General features: G+C 39.7%; 2 protein-coding genes, 1 long non-coding RNA gene and 1 gene segment (V, D, J or C); all 4 read left to right on the top strand.

Moving 5' to 3' along the window:
• The first annotated feature begins 2,199 nt into the window (after positions 1 to 2,199).
• Positions 2,200 to 20,626, top strand: part of LOC121715280 — a 54,982-nt gene continuing 36,555 nt past the window's right edge. Inside the window, exons 1-2 of the mRNA XM_042100855.1 lie at positions 2,200 to 2,561; positions 2,657 to 2,872. Of these exons, the coding sequence (XP_041956789.1) occupies positions 2,525 to 2,561; positions 2,657 to 2,872 (253 nt within the window). The 5' untranslated portion in view covers positions 2,200 to 2,524. The remainder of the gene's footprint in view (positions 2,562 to 2,656; positions 2,873 to 20,626) is intronic.
• Positions 6,915 to 9,606, top strand: LOC121715147 (trichohyalin-like). Its single transcript, XM_042100604.1, has 4 exons — positions 6,915 to 7,068; positions 7,256 to 7,519; positions 7,796 to 7,930; positions 8,102 to 9,606. Exons 2-4 carry the CDS (start codon positions 7,289 to 7,291, stop codon positions 9,548 to 9,550), a joined length of 1,815 nt encoding a protein of 604 aa, XP_041956538.1. The 5' UTR covers positions 6,915 to 7,068; positions 7,256 to 7,288; the 3' UTR covers positions 9,551 to 9,606.
• Positions 12,305 to 19,509, top strand: LOC121720033. Of its 2 annotated transcripts, XR_006034435.1 has the most exons (4): positions 12,305 to 12,418; positions 12,540 to 12,847; positions 14,000 to 14,727; positions 19,477 to 19,509. It is a non-coding gene; the product is annotated as an uncharacterized LOC121720033 (long non-coding RNA). The 2 variants fall into 2 exon arrangements; XR_006034440.1 differs by lacking the exons at positions 12,305 to 12,418; positions 12,540 to 12,847 and adding an exon at positions 13,796 to 13,883.
• LOC121718535 lies at positions 17,524 to 19,132 on the top strand. The segment is given in 3 exon segments: positions 17,524 to 17,658; positions 17,791 to 18,098; positions 18,791 to 19,132. Coding segments are annotated over 3 exon segments (381 nt in total).

Below are 20,626 nucleotides of genomic sequence, written 5' to 3'. Positions count from 1 at the left end.
CACCAATCAAATTGTTCAGAGCGGGACCTTCCTAAATGTATGTGGTAATTTATTACCAACCCATGGAGAGCAATTGTCAAATGATATGCTGCATGCCATATTATAATGATTTATTGTATACATTGCTGGATACTATGCGAATAAATCTTCAATCTTCAAATCTTTCACCCGTGTGACGTGAATACACGTTGGGCTATCCTCGCTTGAAAGGAGAGAGTAGGCCCAAAGCACCGGTCAGTTCTCCTGTTCATCGTGTGTGTGAACAATGGACAAATAGGGTGAAGAGTTATTTGGTAATGTTATTCTTACAAACTTGTTTAATCTGACTCCATTTAATTAATCATTTTGAATCAATTACCAAGTAACTAGTTTATCAGCTATGGCAGATCAGATACCAAATAATAAGATTACAAACCCAGAAATAAGGGAGAAAGAGAGGGATAGAGAGAAAAGACGAGAGCTGGAGACTAAGATGGAGAGAGAGAGAAAGGCTGAGAGTTCAGCCTAAGCATCCCCCATCAGTCATTGTAGAAGAGAAAGAACAGAGTCCTCTCACTAAGTCACTCTGGTTTAAACTTTGGTTTAAACACACGTTTTGCATCGATTTGGCTGATCGTCCAAACGAATCCTGTAAACGCACTGCCTGAAGACACACTTTTTTGAAACCTGGTCCCAGGGTGAAAAAATTCAAAAACACCGCCCTTACGTGTTTGATTGGACGGCGAAACAGCGTAGGCTACTTGCGTATCGATGATGTCATCACCACACCTCAGCTGCCCTCGACTTGACACTCATTATAGTATTGTCTAGCAATACTAGTTTTCATACATGACATTACCTATGATTACACTCAGCCGTTAAATATCACAACTGGTGCTGTGCAACGGCAATAGCTTATCATGACTTGGTGAACTGAACAGTGTTTTTCCCATGTGTTTTCTGGAGGCATACTAGCTATTGTCAGTGACTGACATGAGAGAACTAGTCAGCAGTTATTAGGGAAGTGCAGTTTTAAGTTTAAATTAATTTGTGCGTAGTGTCGGTGTCATTCATTTATTTTACATGTATTACAACATAAATACATAAAATGCATTCAGTCTAGTGAAGATATTCACACAGATGTAAATTGCCTACAAAAGGCATCCGGTTATGAAAATGTCTTTTCTGTTTCAAGAACGCAAAAGGCTGGCAAAAACACTGGTCTTACAAACTCTCGCAGATATTGTGGTTGATCAACTTAGAACTGCTAATTTACTTCAGCAACACTGACCCAGTAGCCTGGCTGACACCAGACCGATTTTCAGTTGATAATTGGTCTGGACACTATCAGTTCACATTTGATTTCCATGAGGCATAACCAGCAGTGAAATTAAACTTCAATTAAACATGTCAGACAAACATGTCTTTCTTCTAACTATGTGTTGTGTTAACTATTTGGTTGTTAGTCCCCCCTTCATAGAGTAATTATTAGGCCCTATTGGTCGGGCATTTATGGCCCTGAAAGGGAATATGTGTGCTCGCACAGTTCGGGGCTACTTCAAGAATCTCCATATAGAGTGCTGCTGTTCACTGGGTGTTTGACTAGGATCACTATCACTGAGTTAAGTTGTTGGCTGACTAGGACACTATAAAGCACACAGGTTAAGTTGTTGTTGGTGTTCCGGTAATTAGTTGTTTTGCATTCTGTCTTTCAATCATTCTATGTTGTTTTTCATGTATTTTAATTATTACTTTTTAAACCTTTTTAAACTATTGCCCTTTTATACTTTTATGTACTGTACTATCGATGACGGCGTATTAGGGCCACACATGAAGAAAAATATATGTTTTTGCCATGACAAGATTAAGTTGTTTAATAATGACACCATCAGCCCAGCCACTGGTTGTGTTAAACAGCACTGCTAACCATACTCCTACTTTAGTCATCGTAAAAAGCTCATCCCATGCCGGAGAACCGGTACTGTCCCATTACTGACCTATACATTTTTGTTTTAAACATGCACAATAAATGCTGAAAGCAATGTCTTTACAACACTTAATCCTCATTCAAAATATTGTGGACAAGCAAACAATTATCTTGATCTAATGGCTTTGTGATATGTAATGAACACAGGAATATGTGAATATATGTTTTAGATTCATTATTGCAGCAAGGCTCTGGGGGCAGCAGATGTAGTTGTAAGCAGCTGTGTGATAGGCCTGGTATAGCCCTGCGTCTGTGTCCTGTGCACGCGGCACGTGACGGGAAATGCGTCATCAACACGGCATGTGGGGGGTGTTGTGTGCCTCCCAACAATTGTGACCCCGAGACAATGACTCACATCTCCGAGGCGCACAAATGTGCATAGAGGAGCATACCACCTCCTTCAGGCCCTAAGGGGCACTTTTCTGTCTTATGTAGCAGAGATGCATGAGAGGAGGAGTCATGCAGACAGAGTGTGATGTACAGTATATGAGGGATGTTTTAGTGACAGTTGTCATATGTTCATGTCTATACCAGTGGTTCCTTGTGTAAAACATTGCTATGCTGTCTCTTCTGTTTCTAGTTTTAATGTTCGCAGGTATGCTTGCAGTTATTCAACTACCACAAAAGTAATAACATACTCATAATCACAATGTAATGTATTTCATTGTATCTAATTCCTTACCTTTTTAGGTGACAGTTTACAAGATGACATTACTCCAGCTTCTAAAGAACACATCATCGCCTTAAAGGGAGAAACAGTTTCTCTCTCCTGCACATACAAAGTTGATGTACAAAATCTGCAGTGGTATCGCCAGAATCCAGGATCTAAACCAGAATTCATCATCATGTTGTTTGAATCCAACAGTGATCCAGTGAAATCAACTCCTCCTCATCCTCGTGCCTCTGGTAAAGTGGATAAAGACTCTAAACTAGACTCTAAACAAGTTCATCTGAATATCTCATCTGCTGAAGTCTCAGACTCTGCTGTCTACTACTGCGCTCTGAGGCCCACAGTGACAGGAACACCAGCTGCACAGAACAAAAACCCTCCCAGGTTTTAAACAAGGGCACAGACAACCTTCTTTATGCAATCTATTTTCCAAAAACGTTGGGACACTGCATATAATAGATGATCTGCAAAACATGTAAACCCTACATTTAATTGAGAATAGTACAAAGGCAACATACCTATCGTTGAACAGTCTCTAAACATTTTGGGAACTGAGGAAATCAGTTGAATGGGGTTTTGGATGGAATGGCCCATTAGAATAGATTAGATTATATTCAACTTTATTGTCATTGTGCAGAGTACAAGTACAAAGACAACAAAATGCAGTTTGCGTCTACAGTATGACTACCAGTAGGAGACTGTTAAATGTTGCACACCGGCGGGTGTCATCAGCTGTCCTTAACGCACTGTGCCACAGACTTGACGGCGTGTATGGGTGAAAAAGGGGGTAAATAACAATAGAGTACACAACTGTTTCACCAGCACATTTAAATGACACGTGTTAAACGCTAATTCAAAGCAGTCGTTAATTTACAAGCCTATATGAACCAATGAAGTAACTTGATAACCCTGAATAAAGAAAAACAGATGATTTCATTAAAATAAGGTAGTCCATCAGTAAGTCTCTGTTATGTGCAGGTGTGCCCGTTCACATGCTACTAAATGTTATTAACCACTTTAGTCCAAACTACTGAAGTTTGGAAACTATCGTCCAAACTTACAAAGTACTATGACAGTTTTGGTAAACAGTCGTAACTTACAATACATGTTGGTTAGTTGAGCAATGCATCGTACCACGTTAGTAAAAAGCTAACCTCAGTAGTTGTACGGGAAACACACTCCAAAGTGTCAGGGCCTACTTGCCTGCAACAGCAGAGATGACTAAGGGGAGGGATCATGTGGGTGAGATGTGATGTAGCCATGAGGGAGTTAATGCTGTATACTCCAGTTATAACTGTCATATGTTTATGTCTATACCATTGACTGCAGTTTGAGTGTAACTTACTATAATACCATGCTCGTGCTGCTATTTCTGTTTTTATTCTGCATAGGTAGGCTTGTCATTACCTTAAACTTAGAGTTGTTTTTTCTTGAACAAGACTACTATTACTGTATATATCTTCATGCTTAATGTTATTTTAATCCTTACTTGTTTAGGTTACAGTTTGCAAGATGACATCACCCCAGCCTCAATCAGCATCACAGAGGGTGAAACAGCCTCTTTCTCCTGCACATATAGTGCCATTTCAATGAACAATCTGCAATGGTTTCACCAGAATCCAGGACATGAACCAGAATTCATCATTCTAATGATGGCATCTGTTGATTTTAAGGTGGAATCATCTCCTCATCCTCGTGCCTCGGTAAAAGTGTACAGAGACTCTAAACGGGTTGATCTTAATATTTCATCTGCTGAAGTCTCAGACTGCTGTCTACTACTGCGCTTTGGAGCCCACAGTGACAGGAACACAACCCACACTGTGCAAAACCCTCATGACTTTCTCTAATAAACAAAATTCAAGAATTCAAAATATGTACTACTTGAATGAAAGTTGGGATGGGCCTTTCAATTCAGTGGAATCTTCCTCAGCTTTCAGAAGAGCAGTATAATAATGTACAATATCATGAAACACATATACCTTTTTCTATTGAAAACAATCTAAAAATTCATCAATACTATATTTTCATGAAGTTTACAAACCACTGCACTCTGTTCTTGTGACAATGTACAGTAATTAAAACATCAACTGGGAACATAGTTGTAATCAGTGTATAAAAGCACATTAACAATCCACACATACAACCCTACCACAAACTCTACTCCAATGCAATTAATTATCAATGGGCTGAATATTCATATTTGAAATGAGTTGAAATGTCATGTACTAATCTATTGGTGATTGTATGCAACGCATCAAACTGTGGATTGACAGTGGTTCCAATTCACCACATGGTGGCAGCATTTCCTCTTTCATCATAGAGATGTCAGAAGCCCTTTACTCATCTCCTTCCACCACTTTGTATTGAGAAAAGAAGAAAATGGACACACCCTCAGTAAAAGCAGAAGGACTCTAGTTTGGAGCTTATTTGAACTCAGGAGTGCAGGAGTGTCTGCTGGAGACGCCATGATTTTCTCTTGTTATTTACTTTTACTCGTCTTTTGTTATCTGGGTAAAGTAAAGTTATATTCAGTTCACTACATTCAGTTTCTATGTTAAAATTTTACATTTGTACTCCTCCACACCTCTTCTTGTCTTACTGTTTCTTGTTTTTTTTTTTTTTTTCTAGAATGCAGAGCTGAAGACAGAATTGAACAACCAAATGAAATGTCTGCTTTGGAAGGTGGACATGTCACCCTTCAGTGCAAATACATCACCGATGATCCATATCCATATTTATTCTGGTACCAACAAAAGCTAGAAACATCCCCGAAATTTGTTCTCAACAAGCTTACCTCGGGCGGCGGAGGTCAAACTGAGAAAGAATTTGAAAAAAGATTCAACGCAAGCATCGACACTAGCACAAAGACTGTTCCTCTTTCGATCCAGGACCTGCAGATATCTGACTCTGCTGTGTACTACTGTGCTCTGAGGCCCACAGTGATGGGAACCTGTTCAGCACTGGTGCAAAAACCATTGGCCCATATACACTGAGCAGGAGTCTGCCTACTTAACTTTAGGACAAGGTTTTTGTTATTCTATCTGAAAATGAAATGTGTTATAACATTATTCAACAGCCATACAAAATCACCTTAAACTTGTATGAGTGGGATATTCATGACACAATGATAGTTATTAATGGTAACACACATCTTATAATGGTGCAATTTGCACTACTTATGCAACATTTCAACTTCACTGCAATTAAGAAATATTTATTCATTAATGTGCAGGAACTCTGCCACATGATTTGTTCACTACTGAGCTGGGTGTTGTTTGGTGAACCTTACAGAGAACTGCATCAAAGCACCACTGATCTGGCTTGTTACTGCATTTTGAACATGGAGAGATCACTTGTACTGATTGTCCATATGACAGCTACATTTCAAAGGCATTTAGCTATACCAGTTACACATAGTCCATACACACGCAAATGTGCTTGGGCATATGATCAAAATGTAAAGAAATATATTCTGTTCTTGGGGTGAATTACATTATTTTTCTGCCAAGAAACTCAGAAGTAGGCAGTGACAATGAACTGTAAACTATATGTTCAGTGTAACAGCCCCACAGACAACTAGTTCAATTGAGGAGGAGCTGACATGACACAAACCCAACAATGGTCTTCATAAACCATAAGGGGGTGGGCATTTGCTGCACACTCTGCTGAGCTGTGAGAGTTTACTATGCTACTCTATTCAGTGCAACTCTTCATAGCCTTTTCAAGTAAGACATTTTCTACAAAGTAAACTGGGATATTTATATTGCAGTCTAGTCGTAAAGTTTATACAGGCTCAAAAATGTAAAACAGAATTGTTATTTAGCATATGTAAAATGCCGTTGCTATCTTTTTTGCAGGGCATATTCTTGCAGATGAGATTACTCCAGACAGGACTGAGGTGTCTGATGTGGAGGGGTCAGATTTAACCCTTTCATGCAAATACTCCACTTCAGTTTCAGCCTATTTACAGTGGTACCAACAGTATCCTAAATCAGCTCCCCAACATCTTCTAACCATTTACAAAACTGATGAAAAAGAGCCAGCTGTAGACCATCATCTGTCTGGACTAAGACAAACTCTATCTGTATGTCTCCTCTGCCAAAGTCTCAGACTGTGCTCTCTACTACTGTGCCCTGCAGCCCACAGCAAATGACAAACACACATCCTCATGCAAAAACCTGCCATAGAAACCATCCAAACATCTCACAATTCCTCAGTTTACCATTACGTTCCAAGCAAGGACATGATACAAAACCAGAAGATGATTCTAGAGTTTGGAATATTTGGTGATTGTGATGTAAATACTTGAATCCTGGCCTGACATCAACGTAGATACCATTTAAATGTAAAGTTATTTTCATTCAAGGCAAAGAAAACAAATGAGTGCCTCTTGATCAGGGTTGAATTACATTGCAATATTGATGATAAATAGGTGAGCATCAATAATTCAAGAGAGGAAAAATAGGCATTGAAATAATCAGTTCAGAAAAAACAAATAATTGACTGTCATTATATTGGTAAACTGGAAGTTAATTAACAAAGTCAAGAGATTTTAATCTACACATACAGTGGTACACTAGTAAAAAGAAATAATCTAACTATTTTGAACTGTCTACCAGTTTGGGCTACCACCATCTACCTCCAAGAGAGGTATGACCCTCCTCAAGCAAGAGGAGTGGCGACACTACCTGGACTGCCTGGTCGATGCACAGCTCCGAGAGATGGAGAGGAGACTCCAGCATCGTGTGGCCATGGTGCTGAGCCACACCCAGCAGCTAGAGACAGAGTGGATTTACAGGGAGGCTTCCCAGCACCAGACGTCTGACCCTCTTCCACTGATGGATCAACAAGATAAAAGGGCTGTAATGAAGAGAATGAGGAAGGTAATGAAGACAAGATTTCATTCATTTTTGAAACGTGGTAAAGCAACAAAAAAAATATCTTATGAATTTATTGTACAGGCTATAATGTAACAATGAGTAGGTTTCCTTGCCTTGTTTAAGATCTAGAAGTGTAAACATGAAATCTATACTAATTTAACAATCAATAGTTATAAAATCATGAAATATAAGACACTGAATTTATCTCATGAAACCATGAGGTTTCACATCGTATTTTAGCCTGTAGTATTCATAAAGCCTAAAATGTGGTCGATCTAGACCAGAGGGGAGCAGCCAAGCAGTCAGAGTGCCAAGAAGAGCCACTCAGGCCAAGAGAAACAGAGAGGTAGAGGACGGGAGAGAAAACACAGGACACTCCCAGACGGGAAGGAACAGGGCACAAGTCAGGACAAGGTTTGTGTGTGTGTGTGTGTGTGTGTTTTTTTGTACTCTGTGAGTGTTTATTGAGGGGGTAACGTTGATCTGAATTTACCAAGTTATTAGCAGTAACAATATTGGCAAAAGGAAGACTGTAGAGCAGTCAGAAACTCTAATAATGTTATTTTGTCAATTCTGGAAAATTAGGCATTCTGTGGGAGCAAGAAGGAACACAGTGAGAGTGACTGGAAGAGGTGGTTGAGACAGCGTCTGTTTGGAAGTGAACGTTGGAAGTCAGCGTCACACACGGAAGTGAAGCAGGATAACATCAACAAAACAGTCAGACCCGACAGACAACACAAAGAGGGAGAAAGAGGGAGAGTGGAGGGGTTAACTAGAAACAAAGATGGAGAGAAAGAGCAGCTACCTAAGGGACGTAGAGATGAAAAGTGTGCCAGAGCTGACCAGTCCGGCAGAGAGGATGAGAAGAGAGAGAGAGAGGAGCGAGAGTGTCACAAGGACAAACAAAAGAAAAGACAGGATCATATTAGGAAAGGAGAGATGGAAAAACAAATAGAGATGGAGAAGCTAAGGGAAAATGAGCGAGAGGAGTTAGAGAAACTATATGACTATATAGAGAAGCTGAGAGAAGAGATTAGACTGTTGGAATTAGAGAAAAATATGGAGAAACTGAGAGGGGACGTTAGACTGTTGGAGGTAAAGATGGTGAAAGGAAAAAACCACATGATTAAGGGAAAGGAGTCTGGATACAAGAGAGGACTCAGTAGCATGGATGAGGAAAAGAGGCCAAGAGACAAAAGACAAGAGAGTGCTAAAGGAAAGGAGATGGAGACACAGGGACGGACTGAAACAAGCCTGGATAAACAGAAGAGTTCGGCGGACATTACAGAATTTGAGTTAGTAGTGAAAGTGAGTAGAAAAATGTTGAGAAAGGAGCGAGATGACAAGAATGCTGATATTAAGGACTCTGTGGAAGAGCAGAACAGTGACAAAATAAAACATCAATACGGAAAAAGTGTCAGTGAGGGAAAGGAGGACTGTGAGGTAGAGGAGGAAGATGAAGATGAGACAGAGAAGGTGGGGAGGAAAGAGAAAACACGTGGCTCAGAATGTGCCAAGAGTGCAGAAGACAAGGACAGAAGCACAGCTACAGGGAAGGAGAGTGGTGGACACGGAGACACAAACTTTAACAATGAGGTGAAAAGAAACACAGTAAAAGAGCCAGAGAATGATATTTTAGAAGAAGGGATGGAAAGAGGGAGGAGGAAAATGACAGAAGTGGAGAGTTGTGACCTGTGGAATTTAGACTTGAAGGATGATTTGAACAAGGATGCAGGGACACAGTGGAAAGGACAGATCATAGAGCAGGACAGTGATGGTTCATGGAGTATGGACTCTGATGAGGAGAACACTAGAGTGACAGAGAGAGATCAAGACAGTGACACTGACAGTCTGTGGGACACTGATTCTTATGAGATGGACAGCAATGGTCAGGCAGGGGAACAGAAACAAATTGCTTTTGACAGTGACAGCTCATGGGATTCAGAAACTAAAGACGGATTTCAAGGAGTTTTCAGAACCGTGGCTGTCTCCATGATCTCCATACTTCACAATACATCTCAACAAAGGCCATGAATGTTATTTTGTTATTTATATGCCATCGATAAAATAAAAATTAAGATATTAACATATTTCAACACTGTGTATGTTACTATAGCCCGCTTGTGCCCAAAAATAAACCCTTCACCACTCCAATGTCTTAAAACCTTCACCCAGGCAGACTAATGGCTATATCTTGGCGATCTAAAATGCATGGTCACCTGCGAATATCTTTCGGGGTTTGTCCAGTACACATTGGTGGTGGTTTTGTTATCAATCGTCGGCACCTTGCGCAAAAAGGTTGGTCTTATGTTTCTTAATCACTCATGGGTGTGTTTTGGGCGTAACATCCTTTAAATCAATGAAAATGATATCTGTCATTCCCTTTAACAGCAAACAGCGCAGCTTCAAACAGCGCATCGGCATTTTGATAGTCAGCGGCGCATTTGAAGAAATCTATTTACACGCGAGAACATATGGAACAAGTATTACACTTAACCATGCTTTACTAAAACCTAGTAGATTACTATAGCCTATACACATCTGCACTTGTCTAATATTTGAACTCATTGGACAGTGGACAAGGACAGTGGGCCACAGCACTGATCTGATCACCTACTGCATTTACAGTTTTTCTCAGTCGCTTTGGTGCTTTTTTCAGATCAGAATGAAAATTCTCATAACTATTAGTTCAACCTCCACAACATTTAGTCATTTTTGCACATCATAGTAGCAATTTCTCTTTCCTCTGAACAAATTGCAAATACTTTTGGACATGTATCAGTTGCTTTCATACAATTCTCTGCTGTTTTTTAACATTATCATTTGCTTATGTCATGTCAGTCAAAATGAACTATACTTATGAATGCTGAATAGTCGTTCCCAATAAAACTAATAGTCTTCATTTCATTGCTTGAGTCATTACATACAAAATTGTTGAACTAGTTATCAAATTCTGTCACGGTGCTGTAGAATTGCAAAGAGCATACAGTAAAAATGTATGCATTCAGTGTCTTGTACTCACTTAGTCACCTAACTACAGCAATGTGTAACTTTACTGTAGTTTTCAAATGGCTGTACAAGAACTGTATAGTGCTGTCTTGAGCATGTTCAGGTAGTGTCACCGAGTTCTGACCTTTTTTTGCATTGGAAAACACTGAGAGAACTGTCATAATGAAAACATGACAAAGCCATTTGACTATCTTGTTCATAAACGATGGTGTCAAGACTTCTCATTTTGATGACACTGACAGTTTCATTGACATGAATACCTGCTTTTGAGGAATGGACTATCCATTTTGAGCAAGTGACGTGCTTTTGCAGGTCATCCACTAGGTTTTGCAGTTTGCACTAATTGTTTTGAGAATTGCACTAACTTCTGTGCAAATCTTAATAGTGATGTGAGAAAAGCACCAAAGCGACTGAGAAAAACTGTAACACATACATAAATCAGTCTTGCTGATCTTCATGTACACATATTAAATCTATACTGTAGATATAATATCTATTATTTTAATGTATTGTGAAGTATTGACATAATGTTTCTGACTGTTCAATATTTAATTATTGGTGTCATGGCTGATAATCTCACTCCCTCTCAGATAAATGTCCTTCATCAAGAAGGACTTGCAGTCTCCACACATTCAGTTAGCTGAAATGGGAGGTACTAGTTACAAGTAAACCATTCACTCATTATGCACTTGCCGAAAACTAGGTGGTCTGATTGAGAAGGAGGAGCTTGCATGACAAGCTCTGAAATTGTTTTTGCACACAAGAAGAGTTCAAACTACACCAGCTGCACTCTGTTGTGTTGTTTCTTTAACATTATTGAGTTTTCCTAACCAAATATGCTGCTCTATGTAGCTCTACTCCTCACTGCCTTCACAGGTAACAGTTTCACAATATTATGCTTTTACATGCTGCCACAAATAGCACAGTTTTTTTATTAAAACATTATGTCATGTTTATAAATGCCATAATGAATTTCAAATATATTAATTATACAAACTGAAAATTGTATTGTGCATAAGTAAATGAAATGTCTGTCTCTGGCAGGACAAATTCATGGGAATGAAATTATTCCGGACAGGATCAAGGTCTCTGATATGAAGGGATCTGATTTAACTCTTTCATGCAACTATTCCTCTTTAACTGTACAGTCTCTACAATGGTATCGACAGTATCCACAATCAGCCCCTCAATGTCTTCTGACCATTTACACTCTTGAGCGAAATGAGACTTCACAAATCGCCCGTCATCTGTCTGGGGAAAGGACTACAAAGAAACTCTATCTGCACATTTCGTCTGCTGAACTCTCAGACTCTGCTCTCTACTACTGTGCCCTGCAGCCCACAGTGACTGACAAACACAAAAACCTGGCTTGAGATAGCAAAGGCCAGTGAAGACACTGCAGAAGAAAAAAAACAACAAACAACATATATATATTCAGTTCTGAGTACTGTGATACCTATAATGTTATAAATCCACTGAGCAAATCATGTTATTAAAAGGCTGGCAGGATCACATACAGCATGTAATTTTCCAGTAAAGAGAACTGCTTGTTTTAGTAGGTTTCAGCCTGGATGCTGGCATAATTACAGTATAAGACAGTGAGACTGATGGCATGTACCCATTTTGTCCAGAGGGAGGCGGCATTTACTCATAAATCTATGGTGACAGAAGTCATGTCAAGCTCCATATTGTACACATGTGTACACATATAGGCACAACAACATCCTTGTCAGTGTCTGAGACATAGAGAGGCAGCTCGGTAACAAGAAACAGGGGAAACGTCTGTCAGGCTTACAGATCACACTGCTGCCAGAATCACGTTTCCATGCCTCACCCGCCTCACCATGACCTGCTGGATGAACACCTTGGCCATTCTAACTGCAATCTGTGTTGGTATGGTTCACAGCCTTGTTTATCATTCAAAAATATCTATAACTTTCATTTTCTTTTGTTTACATCTTAATATGCACGTGTTTATATGGATTATGGACTGAATGTTTATATGTCTTTGCAGTGTGTGCAGCAAGTAAAGACAGTGTTAATCAAACTGAGTCACATGTGATAAGTATTGAGGGAGAAACAGTGACTCTCACCTGTGAATATAAGACAACCAGTATCAAACCTTACCTCTTCTGGTACAAACAGCAACGGAGTAAAATGCCTGACTACCTACTGGGACGTGGAAGTTTTGGATCTGGCCATAACGGCACTGAGTTCAGTGAGAGATTCCACTGCACCTTCTCCTCCAGTTCTGTTCCTCTGACAATCAGGAATCTGCAAGTGTCTGACTCTGCTGTCTACTACTGTGCCCTGCAGCCCACAGTGAGAACAACACCGTACACACCCACACAAAAACCTCTCTGACCCATTGCTCTAGCTGTGCTGTTTCTCACATCACTATTAAAATTTGCACAGCAGTTAGTGCATTTCTCAAAACAATTAGTGCAAACTGCAAAACCTAGTGGATGACCTGCAAAAGCAAGTCACTTGCTCAAAATGGATAGTCCATTCCTCAAAAGCAGGTATTTATGTCAATGAAACTGTCAGTGTAATCAAAATGAGAAGTCTTGACACCATCGTTTATGAACAAGATAGTCAAATGGCCTTGTCATGTTTTCATTATGACAGTTCTCTCAGTGTTTTCCAATGCAAAAAAAGGTCAGAACTCGGTGACACTACCTGAACATGCTCAAGACAGCACCATACAGTACTTGTACAGCCATTTGAAAACTACAGTAAAGTTACACATTGCTGTAGTTAGGTGAGTAAGTGAGTACAAGACACTGAATGCATACATTTTTACTGTATGCTCTTTGCAATTCTACAGCACTGTGACAGAATTTGATAACTAGTTCAACAATTTTGTATGTGATGACTCAAGCAATGAAATGAAGACTATTCGTTTTATAGGTAACGACTATTCAGTATCCATAAGTATAGTTAATTTTGACTGACATGACATAAGCAAATGATAATGTTAAAAAACAGCAGAGAATTGTATAAAAGCAACTGATACATGTCCAAAAGCATTGGCAATTTGTTCAGAGGAAGGAGAATTTGCTACTATGATGTGCACAAATGACTAAATGTTGTGGAGGTTGAACTAATAGTTATGAGAATTTTCATTCTGATCTGCAAAAAGCACCAAAGCGACTGAGAAAAACTGTAATGTAATCCTCCAATCAGCTTACTGTATCAAGAGGGTGTGTCACCAGAAGGAATGGCTCACTGTATTTGACAGCTTCTAGATCTGGCATTGTTAAGAAGACCTTTTGTTACGATAGAAGCCAAAATTTCTTGAATCGACTTGCCTGCATTATGTGCATCTTTTCAATCCTTTTTCTCACAATGCTCACAGGTAAACATTCTTGTGTACTTACCTTTTAACATTTGTGTTGTGACTGAGAGAGACTGAGTTATGACAAGGTTGTGAAATCATGATCAAGGATTATAATCTTCAATATGATCCAACAGGGCAATCATCAGGGAATCCGATAACATCAAACAGGGCTGAGACTACTACTATGGAAAGATCTAACACAATCCTCTCCTGCAACTACTCTTCTGCACAAATTCTTCAGTGGTATCGTCAATATGAAGGATCAATTCCCACATTTCTAATGAATGTGTTCGGTGAGAAAGACCAGAGATATGAGGAAGATGGTCGGATTGCTGGTAGACTGAATAAAGAGAAAACCCAAGTGTTCCTGGAGATCTCCTCCACCCGAGTGTCAGACTCTGCTCTCTACTACTGTGCCATGCAGCCCACAGTGATGCAACACCCAGCTGCTCCATACAAAAACATTTGCAGTAGTGCAAAAGTAGAAAGTACAGTAGTCCTGAAGTACAGTATGTGTTTCTGCCTTTCTTTCTGGTTGTTCTGATAGGACCTTCATAACTTATGTATTTCACACATGTAATATTTTATGTTAGCAAGATGTCTTTCCATATGTTATACAATAAGTGACCTAATGATCTAATAGTTGTTTGCATGTTGCATAGCCACTGTAGCTCTACCAATCAGTGTTCAGAGTGAGGCCTTCCTGAATGAAGGTCATGTGACTTATTTTAGTACCAGTTACCCAAGGAGAGGCACCTCAGAGAGGTTTGTTATTTACAGAACTAAGAACATCCTCACATCATCTAGCACAGCATATTCCACATGGAGACATCACTGCTATTGGTCCTCATTATGACAACAGGTGAATTCAAATGAAAAGCATTGGTTGATATACAGTATTGCACACATGGTCATTTTCAATGTCATAACCCTTTTTGAATTCTTCACAGATATTGTGGCTGATCACATAACTCCTGCCGACTCCACCATAAACAGTCTGGAAGGAGATCGTGGAAAGTTGCAGTGCTCATATGAAACAAGTGATGAATATGTTAGGCTTTACTGGTATAAGCAGTATCCAAATGAAGCACCTCAGTATATACTATACAAAGGAGCTCGATCTGACAGTCGTTATAGTAATATTCCTGACACTCGGTTTGATTCCACAACATCCAGCACATCTACTGAGCTCATCATTAAAGTTCTGTCTGTGGCAGACACAGGTCTCTACTACTGTGCCCTGAGGAGCCCAGTGATACAAACTCACTGAAAAGCTGAACAAAAACCTAAACACAAAAAATAGTTTTTAAGATAAAACACATCAAAGTAATCTTCCCACAGGGTTCATGATATCAAACCAACATGATGAAATTCTCTCAAATCAACCCTCAGAGTTGTGGTCACACCTGGAGCACATTGCAGCATGGGTTGAATAACAGGGCCAGCCGTGAAAGTGTTTTCTGTTGAAGAAGTTTAATTTTGAAACATAAACTGAGACATAAGATTGTGTAGCACTGTTAAATATATTTTAAATGAAAGTAGATCTTGGTGAACGTGTGCCAATAACAAGTTTAATTTACAAGGAACTAGTTATGCCAAGACAGTGGAGGTAGAGATATTGGCAGACCTAATCTAATTGAATAGGCTAAGGTGAGCTTTAGAGAGGAAAATTACTGTCTTGACCAATAAAGATAGACTAATTACATGTTACAGTACCTCTCCAGCAGAGGTGAAAAAAGTACGAAAATATTGTACTCACGTAAAAGTACCAATACTTTGATGAAATATTACTCAAGTACAAGTTAAAATACCGATCTGAAAATGTACTCAAGTAAAAGTAAAAAGTAGTTAATCTAAAATGTACTTTAAGTAAAAGTTACTTAGTTACTATTTGGGGGGGGGGGGGGGGGGTTTACTTGCCTAAAAGGACTTTGGTCCTAGCTCGAGTTGCTGCAGCCAGCAGCTAAGGCAGCCATGTTCATACTCCCAGTGTGTAGCACTGTAGCTGCAGCAACTCGAGCTAGGTAAAACCGATTGTTTCAGTTTTGTTCATACCAACAGCACTCAGTGTCGTTGAGAAATGGAAGGTTGATAGAAGGTTGGGCTTGTGGAACTATAGTATGGCAAGCCGATTGAGCATTTATTCTGATATCTTGATATCAGGCATAATTGTCATGTACATGTAAGCCATTTTTGTCAACTAGTTAACTAGTGAGCCATGTTTGTGTGAACTAGTTAACTAGTGAGGGCCAAAATATGCACACTAGTTAATTAGTGGGAGCCAAAAGGCTCACTAGTTAACTAGTGAACACATTTTAGCTTCACTAGTTAACTAGTGAGAACCAGAAATGCCCACTAGTTAACTTGTAAAGGCCAAAATGCATACCAGTCAGCTAGTTGAAGGCGTTTGGGTGTCACTAGTTAACTAGTGACAGCCAAAAATGTGCACATGTTTACTAGTGAAGGCAAAACACCTCACTAGTTAACTAGTTGCAGTAGGTCAATGTCACTAGTTAACTAGTGAACCATAAATGGCTGACTAGCTAGCTAGGTGATGGCAGTAGGCTCACTAGTTAACTAGTTGATGCATCATTTGTCCAAACTAGTTAACTAGTGAGGTCATACATGTATATTAGTAAACTAGTTCAAGACAAAATTCACACTAGTAAACTAGTGGCGCAGAATTCAAATTAGGAGGCAGAGAATTCCGGAAATTGAGGCTTTCTATTGGCTCCCTATGTCCAAATAGAATATGACAACCAATCACAGTGCAGAATTTCACAAAATCCCACCCACAACATTTGCATGTGGCACACAAGTTAACATGCTGGCCAAAGGAACTCTAGCTAGTAAACTAGTGGCTATAGTGTGACACTTACATGTAAACTAGTGAAGGCAGAACTGCTCACTAGTTAACTAGTGAAGACACAAATGCCCACTAGTTAACTAGCAAGGTCTAAAAAGTGTCATTAGTTTACTAGTGTGCACCAAAACACCCACTAGTGAACTAGTGATGGCAATTTCCATTCGACTAGTTAACTAGTGAGGTGCAAAAAGTGTCACTAGTTTACTAGTGTGCCGCAAAATGCCCACTAGTTAACTAGTGAAGGCCATTTCAGCCCCACTAGTTAACTAGTGAGATGCCAAAATGGTCACTTGTTAACATGTAAAGGCTAAAATACCCACTAGTTTACTAGTGAGGGTGTTGTGGGCCTTACTAGTTAACTAGTGGCATGCATATTTTGTTCACTAGTTAACTAGTTACACCTAAAAACACAAACAAGCTGACCGTTTTTGTCCACTAGTTAACTAGTGTAACAATTTAAGTCTCACTAGTTTGCATGTGTGGCAGTGAAGCAGCTCACTAGTTAACTAGTTCGCACAAGACACACACTAGTGGCTGTTTTTGGAGCTATCTAGTTCACTAGTAATGCAAAAGGTACACTTACTAGTTAACCAGTTTCAGCCTGGATGCTGGCATAATTACAGTATAAGACAGTGAGACTGATGGCATGTACCCATTTTGTCCAGAGGGAGGCGGCATTTGCTCATAAATCTATGGTGACAGAAGTCATGTCAAGCTCCATATTGTATACATGTGTACACATATAGGCACAACAACACCCTTGTCAGTGTCTGAGACATAGAAAGGCAGCTCGGTAACAAGAACCAGGGGAAACGTCTGTCAGGCTTACAGATCACACTGCTGCCAGAATCACGTTTCCATGCCTCACCCGCCTCACCATGACCTGCTGGATGAACACCTTGGCCATTCTAACTGCAATCTGTGCTGGTATGGTTCACAACCTTGTTTATCATTCAAAAATATCTGTAACTTTTATTTTCTTTTGTTTACATCTTAATATACATATGTTTATATGGATTATGGACTGAATGTTTATGTGGACTGTGTTTGTCTTTGCAGTGTGTGCAGCAAGTAAAGAGACTGTTAATCAAACGGAGCCCCATGTGATAAGTACTGAGGGAGAAACAGTCACTCTCACCTGTGAATATAAGACAACCAGTGCCAAACCTTACCTCTTCTGGTACAAACAGCAACAGAGTAAAATGCCTGACTACCTACTGGGACGTGGAAGTTTTGGATCTGGCCATAACGGCACTGAATTCAGTGAGAGATTCCACTGCACCTTCTCCTCCAGCTCTGTTCCTCTGACAATCAGGAATCTGCAAGTGTCTGACTCTGCTGTCTACTACTGTGCCCTGCAGCCCACAGTGAGAATAACACCCACACAACAACCTCTCTGACCCACTGCTCTAGCTGTAGCATGCATTCTCTCTGCAATCACTGTGGCACAACACCTCATCAATTGTTTTGTACAAAACATAAATTAACCTCTGTGCCCTGACCTATTGATGGACATAGAGAAAGAGGAGAAATGATAACAAGGCATTGCATAATAAAAGCTCTCATCACACCTGATATGAATAACATTTAGTTAAGGAATCTTCTGTGAACCCTTTAAGCCTCTGGCTTTGCATTACATTGGCTAAAATAACCCTATGAGAGCATACAGGTATACTACAGTAAAAATCAGTGCGCAAACACTTTTTCACCAAGGAGGAGTTTCTCTTGCCTTTTAATGTAATCCTCCAATCAGCTTACTGTATCAAGAGGGTGTGACACCAGAAGGAATGGCTCAATGTTTTTGACAGATTGTAGATTTGGCAATGTTCAGAAGACTTTTTGTTACGACAGAAGCCAAAATACTCAGTTTATTTCTTGAATTGACTTACCTGCATTATGTGCATCTTTTCAATCCTTTTTCTCACAATGCTCACAGGTAAACATTCTTGTGTACTTACCTAATGGCTTTTAACATATGCGTTGTGACTGAGAGAGACTGAGTTATGACAAAGTTGTGAAATCATGATCAAGGATTATAATCTTCAATATGATCCAACAGGGCAATCATCAGGGAATCCGATAACATCAAACAGGGCTGAGATTACTACTATGGAAAGATCTAACACAATCCTCTCCTGCAACTACTCTTCTGCAGTAACTCCTCAGTGGTATCGTCAGTGTGAAGGATCAACTCCCACATTTCTAATGAGTGTGTTCAGTGAGAAAGACGAGATATATGAGGAAGATGGTCGGATTGTTGGTAGACTGAATAAAGAGAAAACCCAAGTGTTCCTGGAGATCTCCTCCACCCGAGTGTCAGACTCTGCTCTCTACTACTGTGCCATGCAGCCCACAGTGATGCAACACCCAGCTGCTCCATACAAAAACATTTGCAGTAGTGCAAAAGTAGTCCTGTGTTTCTGCCTTTGTTTCTGGTTGTTCTGATATGACCTTTGTCTTCATTTCAAAAAGGTCATTATGGTTTATGGTATATTTCATAACTTATGTAATGTATTTCTAGCCTGGGTGCTACTGTATTTCACTAATGTAGCATTAAATGCTGCATGATGTATTTTCCAGATATTCAAATAAGTTAACTATCCACTCTAATACTGTAGTTGTTATAGTCCACATATAAAGGAGCCAGATCTAGGAGTAGTTATAGTGATATCCCTGACACTCGGTTTGATTCCACAACATCCAGCACATCTACTGAGCTCATCATTACAGTTCTGTCTGTGGCAGACACAGCTCTCTACTACTGTGCCCTGAGGAGCCCAGTGATACAAACTCACTGACAAGCTGAACAAAAACCTAAACACAAGAAATAGTTCTTAAGATAAAACACATCAAAGTAGTCTTCCCACAGGGTTTAACATATCAAACCAACATGATGAAATTCTTCCAAATTAACCCTCAGAGTTGTAGTCACACCTGGAGCACACTGCAGCATCGAATGAATAACAGGGCCAGCTGTGAAAGTGTTTTCTGATTAAAAAAATAATCAGATATATTCTGAAACATACACTTCACACATCAGTGTAGCACGATATCTGATGATTGTGTGCAAAACAGGTTAATCTGGAAAGTAAATATGATGAACTAGTTACAGTATGCCATGACAGTGTATAAGTATATATACTCATTTGATCCCTGCATTTATCCCAATCTGTGAATTAGTGAAACACGCTCAGCACACAGTGAGGTAAAGCACACACTACACACAGAATAATTACATGTTACCTCTCCAGTGCAGAGGGAGAGAGCAGTGACCCCACCCGGTCGCAAACCTGGGTTTCCGGGGTACTAAACGTGCAGCTTGACCGCAACAGCAAAGAGCCAGAATCATTGGTAGGGCAGTCAGAGCATATAGTCAATCATAGTGACGGTACTCACTTGGGTCATTGCAGCTTCACTGGGGAAATATAAATAAAAGACGCGTGATTCATGCGTGAGGTCCCGTGAGAATCACGCGTGAAACTGGACAATTCCAAGTGGTACCCACTGTAAATCACTACTCTTCATCCTCATCATGACAACAGGTGAATCCAAATGAAAATCATCAAATGATGTTGCACGCCTGCATATTATAATGGTTTATTGTGTATACTATGCTGGATATGTGGATAACTTCAAATCTTTCATGAAGTCTTTACAGATTGTTGTGGCACATACAGAAATTTGCAAGAGACGTGTTCACACCTGCAGAACACTTAAGAATGCTTTACCCTGTCAACTTATTTCTCTGATGTCTTTTGATGCAGTTTGTGACACTGCTGAAATGTATAAATGTCAGGATGGCATATTCTGAGACTAAATGCAACAAGCTTGTCATGTAATGAGATTGAGATATATTTTTAGTGTCACAGAATCTTGGTGGTACAGGAGGAAAGAA

This window comes from Alosa sapidissima, chromosome 1 (assembly GCF_018492685.1).
Source record: "Alosa sapidissima isolate fAloSap1 chromosome 1, fAloSap1.pri, whole genome shotgun sequence".
NCBI classification, from domain to species: domain Eukaryota; kingdom Metazoa; phylum Chordata; class Actinopteri; order Clupeiformes; family Clupeidae; genus Alosa; species Alosa sapidissima.
This window is presented reverse-complemented; position numbering and strand designations above follow the sequence as displayed.